At 39.6% G+C, this 13,206-nt stretch overlaps 1 protein-coding gene across 3 annotated transcripts in view; it reads right to left on the reverse strand.

Moving 5' to 3' along the window:
- The window catches only part of LOC108036494 (calbindin-32), a 26,402-nt gene extending 13,196 nt beyond the window's left edge, over window positions 1-13,206 (reverse strand). For all 3 annotated transcript variants that reach the window (XR_007764120.1, XM_017112687.3, XM_017112685.3), the window contains exons 1-4: window positions 13,042-13,206; window positions 1,238-1,453; window positions 763-848; window positions 609-698 (exon numbers count right to left, since the gene is read on the reverse strand). Coding sequence is in view for 2 of the 3 variants with exons in the window: in XM_017112687.3 (XP_016968176.1) it covers window positions 609-698; window positions 763-848; window positions 1,238-1,388 (327 nt within the window). In the remaining variant the exon portion in view is untranslated. The remainder of the gene's footprint in view (window positions 1-608; window positions 699-762; window positions 849-1,237; window positions 1,454-13,041) is intronic.

Genomic DNA, 13,206 nt, shown 5'->3' on the forward strand with positions numbered 1-13,206 from the left:
AATGTGTACAACATGAATTATGAATGCCAGGATCCCTTTGTACTGCGAGCAGACCTTAATCAGCAATCCATGGGGGCCCGGCTACTTGAACTTTTCACTTTTCTTGCCCAGAAACTTTCTTTTTCGGGCGCTCATTTATCAAAAGTCCATTGTGCCAGCCCGCTCCCCAGAGTGCTTTATTATTTGGTGGGAGAGAAAAAAAGCAAGCCATACAGAAAAATCTCCTTTCAATAGTCCGTGCCGCTGCTGCTGGTCCAACTTCAATTAAAAACTCATTTAATGTGGCCCCCACCAAATAAGGGAGAGCGAAGAAAACTTTTTTTCGGGAAAAACCTTGCCAGAAAGTTTCAGGGGAAAATGCCAATAATTTATGGGACTCGGGCGGGTCGAGACATTTAAAAACCAATTTGGAAAAGGCAATGGAGGCACCACCACGACTCGTCGCGACCGAAGGAAATGTCATTTCGAATACAAAACGCCATGCAGACAACATTGCGCATACGTCGTGGTGGCCCCATCAAAGCGAAATTTGTGTCTTAATGTGCGGTGGGTCAGTTTTGGGACGGTAAACGATAGTCCTGGGGGCGCCGTAGGTGGACACTACCCACCTCTCTGATATCGATTTTGCCATCCTGATTGTCGTCGTAGGCCTCCATGAAGCAGGACTTCAGCTCCTCGAGCATGGTGTCCGTGACAGCCTGCGGGTTGGAGCAGAAAGATTAAGATGCCGTTGACCAACCTCGAGATCCACTTAAAGCTCACCTCCGGACTGATGTCTGTGGCATTGGCACTCGACACGAACTCCCTGAGAAATCCGTCCAGCTCGGTGCCCTCAATGTAGCCATTTCCTGGGGCGAACAAAGGGAGAAAGTAACAATAGAGGGTTCATTTTCATTTCTATTATTGCTAGCCAAATAAGGCTATAGAAGTTGTAAATATTAACATGGTTTCCATAAGTTAAATTGCCCAGAAGCTAGGGTCACTGGAGAACAAAATAATACTTTGTACAGTGATGACAGATATGGCACATGCAATTAAATAACTAAAAGCTTATTTAATAAGGGCTTAATATTAAAAAAATATATAATACTTATATAAATCTATTTATAGCGCCCGTGGGTGGTAAGCCACGTTTTGTTCGTGTCATAAGGACCAGGGGTACTTCTTATGAAGCTGGTGCCTTATAAAATTTTATAAATATAATAGTTATGACAGTTATGGTATAGTTAGGACTCACCATCCTTGTCGTAGTGCGCCCACACATCCATGAACTGGTTGGCCGACAGCTTCTTGAGCTCCCTGGACTCGGGATCGCGATACTGGCGCATAAAGTTGTGGGCCTTCTCGATTTGAACGCGCTTGGCGGCGGCGGCAGCGGCTGAATCCATTTCTAAGTTCTCTCCTCTTTTAGTTATTTGTCCTCGCAAAAAAAGCCTGGATGCTGGGCAATTATCTGGGGAAGAGCCGGGGAGTACAACAATTAATTTGCCGCCATTAAGCGCTATGCTCGGTGTCTGGGGAAAAGCCAGTTGTCAGCGCAGCTGAAACTGTCAAATTAATAGCATAAAACAGAAACGCCCCCAGAAAGGCACACGGGTGCGCATACATGTGGTGGGTTCCGGGTGAGAAATGGTCGCAGCGGGAGTCGCACTGCAGCGCAGGAAGCCCCGACATTGCAGTCGTGTGTGCGGGGACTCCCCGCAGCTGAAATGAGACAGGACGTGTCACCTCCACGCGGCCCCCAAGTGACCCCCTGCCCGCCCCCGCCGCTTGACACCGCCCCTGTCACAAGTCATTGTGAGTTAAATACACCAGCGGAAAGAAGAAAAACAAGAAATGTAAACAAAATTGCTGAACAACCCACGTCTGCAGTTGCCTCGCGGCTGGGCGGCACTAAAAATAAGAAAGGAATGGAAAGCTCGGGGCTTAAGGCGATGCTGCAGATGATGTCGGGCGGAAAAAAAGAAAGAAACTGCGTCTGAGAGAGAGAGCACTTAAAAAAATAATTACCAAAGGGGCCACTATTTAAATAAACCTTGGGAAACCACTTAAATCGTGTATTTTCCTGCGTCGTACAGAATGTTATTGTGCGGGAATGAAAGTTTAATTGGTCAAAAGCCATAGAAATACAAAAATAAAGTTTGCTAGTGAGAGAGCCGGCTCGTAAGGATTAAAAAATACATTTTCCACTGCATACTTTCCGGTGCTAAAATTAATATTTTTAAATCTCTCAGGTGCTCACAGAAGCTGAAAATTAATTTAAATATAAAATCAATACACCTAATGCCCGCATATACGCTGGTTTATATGCAAAATGCTTTGCCTTCAGGGGATTTTATTATATGCATACATAAGACTTTAAGTCAATAGATGCAAATTAATATTAGAGCAAATAATTTAACAATAATTACATAAGGAATTTACCAAAGCTCGGCTGAGCTCAAGAGGACTTTGAACAGCGTCTGTTTGGCTGGGATTTAGCCAGCTCGGTTGCTTGCTTTATGGCCATCCGGATGAATATGCGGTGGGAATCGTTGACAGTTTGTGGCGGTTGCTCCGCGGTGGCTAAAACAACGCTCAGAATAGAAGAGCCGTGAGCATAAATTTGCAGCAGCTGTTGCCGCTAAATGAGTTTCGCAATGCACACTGTTCTTGGCACTCAAGAAAATCGCCACTAATTTGAATTTGAAGAGCGAAGAACGCTAAGAGTTCTTAACAAGTGTTTGCATTATAAAAAAAGAAAAGTTTCTAGGGGTTTAAAATCACCTTGAAAAAAGCTTAGAAGTATGCTACGAATAACACAGATAATTTACGAGTGGCCACCGAAAACAAGAGAGATTAAAGGTGCCTAAAAGTATGCAGTAAAAATAAAAATTTTTAAAATGAACTGATGAATTGAAAAATGCCTTCTTTGATACACCTGTTAAAACCAAGACTAAATCCCGTTTATTAAAGATATTTGACACTGTGCAATAATCGCATTAGGAGGACTAACTTGTTGACTGTGTCCCCATTGTTTATCGGACACACTGCCAATATTAACTTTTCATTTAATTTGCAGCGAAACTTTCCGCAATGTTCGCGAGGACTTTGGGAACTCGTGTTATCTGCCAAAGGAACAAGTTGCCCGCATTAACCGGCTGCGATGATGGCCATTACCTGCAAACGCTTTCGTTAAGGCCGGCTGAAAGGACTTTTCTGCTTACCCCTGGCCAGCCTTTTTATGGCCTGGAAATTGCACTTCACCCACTGCAATGGCTTCAAGCCTCTTCCGCTTTGCCACCACCCACACACCCCTCAAACATCCTTTGTTGTCCTTGTTTTTTCATATATATGTGTTGGAGAAGGAAGTGCTAGAACTGTATACGTAGTTATACGATTATGGCGGAATGCTGGCCAAGAACTTTTGCAATCCAGAGTGCAATATGGCAAATACTTTTGGCCCCGCTCCAACTGCCAGCTAATGTTCGCTGAGTGCCGAGGGTTAAGTTACGGCTTTAATATAAATTGTGTAATGAGCTGTGGGTTAAGCTGAGAAGATACTTTACTAAAATAATTAGATATGCATGGAAAGAGCAGCTAAGGAATGCCAAATTGTATATTATTTACCTTTAATACATTATTACATCCTTTATACATTATTAATATTATATAAAACTTTCTATTTAGCGCAGAATTTCCAAAACACCATTTAATTGCACAAGTAAAGAAAGAAAGAAAATTCCTCGGAAGCCAGATTCCATTTGCAGCTGTCTTTTTCAGCCATAAATTCTCTTCACTTCGAAATGGCTCAGATAAAAGAGGAGCCCACAGCAATGGATTGTTAAGAAATCCGGCTTGCAAACGAAATATTTAAATCTCAGATTGAACAGTTTAAATAAATGGGAAACCATTTCGACCTCAGCTTAGAGCCAAGAAATAAATCATTATGGCTTAAGCTTGAGTTGCAATTTCACTTGAAAAGATAAAACGTATTTTTCACCCAAGGAAATTACCTTTCAGGTTTTTAATAACTAGTTTTAAATAAGAAAATAGAAAATAACCGCAATTGGGTAGAAAATAAATCCAACTTTCAGTTTCCATGTTCCAAAATGCCTACCAAGTGTCGGTTGGGAAAAACAAGAAAACTTTTTAACTGGCGTTTCCAAGCTGCTTTTTGAATATGCCATACTTTGCGGCCGCGGGCCAAACAAATTAAATCAATAAAACAACGATAAGGCAGAAACAAGCAATAAAATTCTGCAGATAAAAGTTCGATCCACGAAAACGAAAACGGAAAGAGTCCCCAAGGAAATAAACTTGCTTGCCAACTTCATATTTAAATATTCTTTCCTCGAAGGAGACCTATTGAATAGGAGTTTCTTTCGGGCGAGCCAACGTCACTAATGGCCGCCTTGCATGGCAGGAAGGCAGAGGTAGAGAGAAAACTGAGGCCTTTGGGCCAAAAACGCAGATAAACCAAACCAAACCAAACTGTCAAGCCTCGTTGGCCGCATTGCATAAGCCGCGATTCTCGGTACTCAGTTCTTGGCTTTTCCCGGGCGCGTGCTCGAGTGCCCCGGGAAAAGTCGGGGGCGGAAAGGCGGGGAAAGCCGAACGCACTGCTCACCTGTCAATGGAATCCGTCTGTCTGTCTGACATTGGCAGTGGCCCACAAAGGCCGCCCACTTTCGCAGCTCTTCCCGGGCATGTCCCGACCTTAAGTGCATTAAGCTCAGTTCGCAATTTAATTTAAGTGTTTCTCTGTTTATTTTCCCCGCCCGGCGGGCTGTCATTTCCCTCGCATTTCCCCCTTTTCCCCTTCCTTTCCCTTTTCCGGTTTCCTTGCGCTTGTTGCTGGCGTGTCTGTTATTATTTCTATTTTAAGCACTTTGCCCCGACTGCGGCTTTCTGCCAAGTCTGAATTATGGATTAGTGTTTTCCTTTGATTTGGTCTGATACCCGCAGTGCGGCTATATTTAGCTTTAATTACCACACGAAGCTAAGTTTTAGTATCGCCAAAACTGCACCGAAAACAAATTGATAAGATATAAGGTTCAATACAATATCATCTTAGTATTTTCCTATATTTTTAAACTCCATGAGTTATTGGTGACTCGCTCTTACTCAGAGTGGAGCTGATTAGGTATACTCTATCTTAGCGATGTGATCGAATTTTGATGTAGTTGAAAATAATTATAATAAGCAAACCATGCGAGTATTATTTAATATCTTAATTTTTGTGTATTACATTAAAAATCAAAAGTACTCCTACTTTAATTAACTTTTGTTTCCAATCTGTAGCATTGCTTTAAGAAATAAAAGTTGAAGACTTTTTTTTTACCTTTCTTTGCATTAATGTTAACATCAACTTTAAGATAGCCTTAATATGGTCCCGTGCAGCCAAGGACCTCTTAATGGATCAATGGCATCCTTTAACATTCTTTGGCATCCATCATTTCCACCATCAATTACCGTTTCCCTTAATGCTTTTTCTTGATGTTCCCCCCTGGAGGTGATAAAACCCGAGTGTGTGAGCTAATAGAATCATATCCATGTTCTAATGCACCTAAAAATGCACTTAGGTCCCAACTTCCGGCCTTGTTCTTCTATTAGCTTTCGCGAAAAAGCAAATAATCCCGTTTACTACCTGACCATAATTTTCCCACTTTTACTGCACTTTCCTTGCCTTTGGCCCTGGGCGAAGCAGTTGTAAGACTAGAAGAGTGCTCTCACAAGAAGCCAAAGCCCTTACACTTCTAGTCGTACAACCCCGGCATCTGCCACAAAATATAAATGTCAGCCAAAGTCGTATTCATAAATAATAATATGGAAAACTCCCGCTTACACACGCTCCCACACATTCTGACATTGAAACATGAGCGGCCCGAAGCGACAGACAGTCCGCTGTAAAGTGTGTTCAAGTGCAGGAGACCTGCAGCTCAGGCAGAAGAATCGCGCACTAAATTGAAATAAATTACTGACTGACTGACTGACTGAATGACTGACAGAAAGTTTGCCCTGGCTTGTTTCAGTTAGTTTTACAGAGAAGTCTAAAAATATGGACTTCCGACTAGGTAGCCACAATTGACCAACAAAAATTGTATTATTAAATATTCTTCTGAAAATAAACAGCTACCTAATAGTTTTAATTAATAAAAAAAACCGAAATGGCAGTTGACGTCATTGCAAATGAAATTTGAGATATAATTATATCTGATTGTGACTAATAGACTACATGAGATATTTAAAATTTCGGAAAGGTATTTATGCAGTATCAACTCATTAAGTAATTTAATTATTTTTAATAAGAAACAAATTGATTTATAATGTAGTTTATTTATAATTTAAAACCAAAAGAACTTAAATACATCATCATTTCGAATTATACTTTAGAAGCTACATAGGTATTAAGAGAATTAAATGCATTTTAAATGTTGTATTATGTAGTATTTTATAATAATCATATTTTCTGCATTTAGTGGTTGAATTTAAAAAGAAAACAAATAAAATATTAAAAATAAAATTACTGGCGTCTTAAAATCACTTCTAAAAGAAGTTTTTGGCGTCTAAGAATATGCAGTGAACAAGTAATTGTAGTCGATATGAATAAATTCGGAGCTTAAAATGTATTGTTGCATACTTTTTGACACCTAAACATGTGGTCAAGTTTTAAGAGCTATGATTTACTGTCGGTTTTACAAATTTGTAAGCCATTATCTATGACTAAGTACAAAAAAAAGGGTTCTTCTCCCCGATTTGTGTAATTTCGAGGGAGCACTGTGCCTAGCATTTGAAATGTAAAACACAAGGTGGCCCGCATTGTGTGTCTGTGCTGGTGGGTGTACTCTGTCTTGGCTCTTTGTTTTTCCTTTTTTTGTATGTGTTTGAGTGCAAGGGTTACGGCACTCACCCTCGAGGGCCTGCATTTTCGCGGCATAATAAACTTAGCCTTGGCTTGGGCCCCTTTGGGCCACCACCACCACCCCGAGAAAAGGAAAACCAAGGCCCGAACGACGCCAGTTGACATTGACATTTGCTTGGCACGCCTCGAGAAATATGTTTATTTATGCAAGGATGGCCATAAAAAGGAGCGTTCACCAGTTAATCCCCTGGGCTGGTTATTAAACTGCAGGCCCCGGATTGATTTGCGTGTCCGCCCACAAAAGCCGGAGATTTATCCCAAACGGCTTACGCCGTATTCGGAGTTTGGTAAAGGTTTAATTTATGGCCCAAAGTCCGGCAGACAATCGGCGAGGGGTCGACAAGAAAAAACAGCTTAATTTATTGCATTACGGCTTATTTTATTTGGCCCAAGAAATTGGTAGCAAGAGGGTTGCGAACGCCACATAAAAATGCAGTTAAAAATTTAAATGCCAATTTGCTAGGTCATCGCTGGCCAGCTGATTGCGTGCCAAGGTACGATGGCTTTTATGGGGAAAGCACAAGATGAATATCTAAATCGGCCAATGTATAGTGCTAATAAAGACTGGCAACTTGTCTCTGATTTATGGATGAAAACTCGCCAATTTATGAGGTGCAAAAACAAATTTTAATTGCCCAAAAGTGGTCATTTCAATGGGCGTAATTATAATTCACATGCCTATGTGGCTGGCTCGATGTTCCCGGGGGGAACTCACTTAATTGAATGGTTTATGGCTTCTGATTTTAATAAATCGCCTTATTTATTTTTCCTTCCTCTGCAACGGCGAGCGATTTAGTAGGAAGCCTGTGATGTTGATTTATGTACTCTGCACTCGGAGATGCCTCTTCCTCCGGACTCGGGCACTTTGTAAACAATTATCCAAATTATAGAGCCCCGAAAAGAATTCCTTTGTAATTTACTGTCGATTATCCGCCTAATTTGTATACTCGTGTTGGAGAAGCAATTTTCTCGCTTACAAGAATCGCTGGATCTTGCATCTGTTTTGATTTTCATATTTTTTTTTATTCTTCTATCTGCAAAAGGCGAGTTTTTTTGTCATGTCGGCCTGGCCGAGAATTGTTTATGATGTGTTGTTGATGTGCCTGCTGCTCGTAAGCTTTTGTGTATTTTATTTTTCATTTGTATTTTTCTTTTTCCTCGCAGCCAGCGCTGCGTGCGAAAGAAAATGTGTGAAAATTCGCAGGGCCAGAGGGAAACTATTCTGCAGTTCTGTTCTTTTAAGCTTATTCTACCGTTTTTTGCCGCCCGAACTTTAATTACATTATATTGGTCACCGCGGTGCCGTAATTAGCTTGGCCAACTCTGGTTAACCAATGGGGTTCTGTAGAATTTATATTGAAAAATACTCGGGCATGAATAAAAATCTAAAGAATAATGGTTTTTTGCATGACAACACGCTTTTTTCTTTGTCCGGCGTCTGACACCCGCTGCGCTTTAGACAGTTTTAATTAAATTCCCAATGGGCAGAGAGGAAAGCGATGTCGTGCGATGAAAACTCCCCATGTGGTCGTTTTTATGGATTGTTATTAGTCCCCGTCAGCTGTGAGTTAAAGCTCTCGATTCTTTTACATGCAAACCGTTTCAGACTTTGATCTATTGTTTTCGAGAAGCAATAAAGTGGGGCAATATATTAATTAATGTCTATACTGGGGGATTCCATTTCAAAAGGAAAATAAAATTTCTGTCACATTATGATACGTAGTCGACTCCTCAACCACTTACCCAGATGAAGAAAGTGCGAGGGAGATGGTGATATGCATGCACCAAATCGGCTTTTCCTTCATTTGCTCATAACTTGTTGATTATTGGTTCGATTTCATCAGATTAAAGTACCATTTTCACTTTAAACAATCTTAAAATGGACGGACGGACTAGTGATCCTGATCAAGAATATAAATAGTTTATGGGGTCTACCTTTCTAATGATTAAAATATACTCATTTCAATATACATATTTCATTAGGTAACGGGTATTAAAATGTAATTGTACAAAATTGCAATCCGAGGGTTCTCTTTTTTTCCAATGAATACATTTCCCTATATTCTGTCACATTATAATAAATTCAAATTGATATGCCAATAATGGAATTACAAATCACCGGAAAAAGCGGCGTTGTTTAACCATTTGTGATACATGCACGTCGTAATGGATATGCCTGTCAGTCAATTTAGAGATTGTCACTAGAAGCCAGGACATGACAGTTGTGAGGGTCAGAAAGGATTCCAAAATCAAAAGCTATAAATAACAAAATAGAGTGTGGAGTCCTGGCAGTCTATATCAAATGTTTAGGGAGGGGAAGCACGCCAAATTTGTGGTATTGCATTTATATTACCTGTAAAATAAAGAACCGACAAAAGAAAGCGTGAAAATGAAAACCGGACAAACAATGCCGAAATTCAGCCAAAAAACCCTGCGTCATATGTTTTTCGTTAGTGATTTTCTTTTGTTTTTCATGGAATTCAGGAAAAAGCAGAACCATAAAAAGATCATAATAAATGCAGACTGCGTTTGTATGGGGCTGGATACATGTGTATATTTGCCCCATGTGAATATTTACTTCACCGCTTTTTAAAGGCTTCCCAAATGTTTATTTACTTTGGTGACGTAACGCTTAATTGCTGCCGAAAAACCTCAAGTGATGATGTAAATATTTACATAGCTAACAGAAGCCACTTTTTACGCTCCTTGTGCGTAAATAATAATCAAGAAATAATAATAATAATAATAAATAATAATGGCTGTAATTAACCAGCTGGAAGTCGGCGTGTGGAAAGATTTCAGACCAGAGTCAATATGGAAAAATGTGAAAAACAACAAGGGGAAAATTATGCTGATTGCTGTGGGATCTGCTCCACTTCTCGGATTGTTTGCTTGGACAAAGTACATATTTGACAGGCCCTGCGGGGCTTTCAAGCACCTCGAGAACTTTTCCACAAAAACGCCTCGTAATTAGAATAATTATTACGGCTAGGCGCGAATGCTTTTTAATGGCACTTTTGGTTTTTGACATTGTTCTAAGATAATTACGGCCAATACCTGTGGGGGAAACTGCGTATTTTCTTTTTGGCAGGACATTTCTGAAGGGAGAAAGGGTCCTGCGACCTAAGTGCGTAAATTAATAGCACTTAGCTGCGGGAAATGTTTCGGTTAATTGTGAGGGAACAAAAAGATAAAGGGATTCGATATAACAGAAAAAAACGAAAAATACTCATGTTACACTCAGCTAAATTGGAAGTGCGAGGGAGATGGAGATATGCATGCAGCAATTGATTGTTTTCAAGATTGCAGACTTTTTTCCTTAAAACTTTTTAACGAATGGGTTTCATAAACGGTTTTTGGGCGCTGGAATGGGCTAGGCACCCTGCTGAGTACCTTTCAACGAGTAAAGGGAATTAAAACATAATAAATAATCTTACGGTTTCCTGAATTATTTACTTTTGTATCCCTATACTAAACACTAATTCCGCAAAAAAAAAATTCTAAGAACCACACATTTTATCAAAATATTCCAGAATTACTTTTAAAGAAAATGGATTTCTTTGAAACAGAATAAAACAATTACCGGATGCTTTGTTCTACGAATTTTTTCAGGAAGCCCATATTTATGTTGGCAGGGGAAAGATTACATCATTGCTTTCATTTTATATTCCAAAGGCCCACACAATTTGAATTGCAAATAACCCATCAATCTTGCCGCCGCTGGATAGTGTGAAATTAATTCAAATTAATGGCAATCATTGCTCATCTCTGGGTCTGTCAAATGACGTCGCCATATTTAACCAGTGTTTGTCTTCCGCTTAATCACCCATCCTTTGGCAAATAGCCGTCTATTTATAACCAACTTCCTTCCCAATGCCATTAAATGGCCGGGAGGCTGAGGGGGCGGGCGCTGGAATGCAAACAAGGCCTTCACCCTGGCCTGACAAACGTATTTATTTTGATAATTCTTCGGTTTTGATATTCCTATTTATTTACGCTGCCCGAGAGCGTGCACAATGCGCCCCGTTCGAATCAAGAAAAACGCAAACAAATGGGTCTCTCGGAAAATTGCAAGACAGGAAATTAGTAATTTTTAGTGAAATTCTTCGCTTGATTTTGTGTTAAACTAAGAATGTGATTAGCCATTTAGCAATTTAATCGAGTAGAAGACTATCCGGCTCGAGCAAGTTTGAATTGGTGCACACAAATGCCATCTAATTAGCCAATTTGGCACTTGGCAGACAACACTTGGTAGCCGAATCTTCAAGGGAAGCCAGCATAGGGTTGTTATAAATTTAGATATTTCTCAATTATTCTAGACATCTCCCTTTATGCTGCAGAATACATAAAAGGTTGTACACGCTGTCACAAGGTTGTTTTTTATCTCCCCTGGTATTTACACCTCAATTGTCATTTTTCTTTATAATTCTTTGATAAATTATCTCTCCGTGAGATATTTAAATTAAGGCAGGAAATTCTTTATGAGAAAGCCTTCGAACATTTTTTTTACGTTGCTTTTATGTTAAATTAAAGAAAAATGAGTTTCTAGCTATATATATTTCCCTTCCGAAATGTATTTTGAGTCAGTCATTAATAGAATTCAGTATTAAAAATATTTTAATTAGGTTCATATACTCATAAGGAAAAATAACTGAAAAATTATTTTTAAAACAACCAAAACAAACGCTTCTCATTTTTATGATGCTTGCTTAAAATTGAGTTGGAAACTATTACATACATTGAGAGCTCTGAACCATTTGTAGTTTTTTTTTTAGGAAAACAAACTCCTCCACAGCTTCTTCTTAGAAATAGGTATAACTTTGCCCCTGCTTTTGCGAAGGGTATTCGAAGCTTCGGCGCCTGGTAGACGTCCTTGGTTCGGTCATAATTTTCAATTTGCTTTATTATATTGTGTTGCATACGTTCAGGCGACGGCGACGGCGAATGCAAGGGTTTTCCACCGAGGGAGATTTATGAATGAGCATAAATTAGGGAGACTCGTGAACGTTGGCACACAGCCCCAGCCACGTCCACATCCCGTCCCAATCCTCATGCCATTGCCACAGTGTAGTGCCCATTACCGTGGCATTCCAACCCATTCCCGCTCATCATTCGCCCGCCATGGTGTTTAATTTTGCGTATGAATAGGCAAAGTCAAGGACGCTCGGCGACGGCATTTCACTGTCAACTTCTGCGGCTGCCATTTGGCATACCAATGAGGGCAGCCTTTCCCTTTCGCTTAATTGAATGCAGGCTTCTTCCAAAAATTATCACAAAAAGGTTGGCCCCCAGTCCCTGACAAAAAAATGCTGCTTTTTGACGCGCTTTAAGCTGTCAGCGGGTTGAATACAAATGCCGAAACATTTTTCCCTGTTGCTCTGCTCTTTCGGCGACCTCTTCGAACCGATTTCCCACCTCTTCGGAAACCTCAGCAAATTGAGCTTTTTTGGCTAGCTGGAAAATCTGCACCGAGTTTGTCGGGTCTGGATTTTGTGAGCTTAGGCTAGTTTAGGCCAGATTTAAAAGGCTCTTAGCATAAATTATAACATTTGAATAAAATGATTGGAAATTGGGTTGAACAACATAAAATGGTGCTGTTTTTAAACGTCGTTTGTTGGTATAAAATGGTTTATTTAAATAAATCCTCTATAGGAATGTGGTACGTTATGAATGTAAAAGGACTAGATTATTTGGTTTTATAGGTCATTTCAGTATTCTTGATGCTAGAATATTAAAGGTCCTTGAACAATGCTTAAAATTCACTTTAGTAGAAAGCTGCACTCTGTTTTAGGGGGTAACAACTTAAAATATGTTGTAAAATTAGAACATCTTTGGAAAAACGAATTTCTGAAAACATTTTTAAAATTTTCGTTTTAACTTTGTGTAATCCATGCTTTTCCTGGAACTATTGTTATAGGTTACTTCTAAATTAAATTCAAATGGTTACACTTTATAATTTCCTTATTTTTAAAAAGATGGAGCTAAAAAGTTATAGCTTTCAAAATGAAATTCCAAAATTCGTCAACATTTTTCCGTTATCCGAACTAATTTTTGGAAAATGCTGCTTTTGCATTCCGCTTTTATTAATTATAGTTCCAAATAAAAAGTATTTTTAATAAATAGTTTGTAATATTTACTGTTTTTCGAATGCTTCTCGCTTTCTGAACTACTAATTCACTCCGCTTGACCGCTTTTTTCGGGTGATTTTCGATTGGATCAAACTCTTTAGAACGCACGCGACGATTGCTGTTGGTAGATACTTGACGGGATGTTTCTCTGGAGAACCGTTAGCGCCTAGAATC

This window comes from Drosophila biarmipes, chromosome 2R (genome assembly GCF_025231255.1).
Source record: "Drosophila biarmipes strain raj3 chromosome 2R, RU_DBia_V1.1, whole genome shotgun sequence".
NCBI classification, from domain to species: domain Eukaryota; kingdom Metazoa; phylum Arthropoda; class Insecta; order Diptera; family Drosophilidae; genus Drosophila; species Drosophila biarmipes.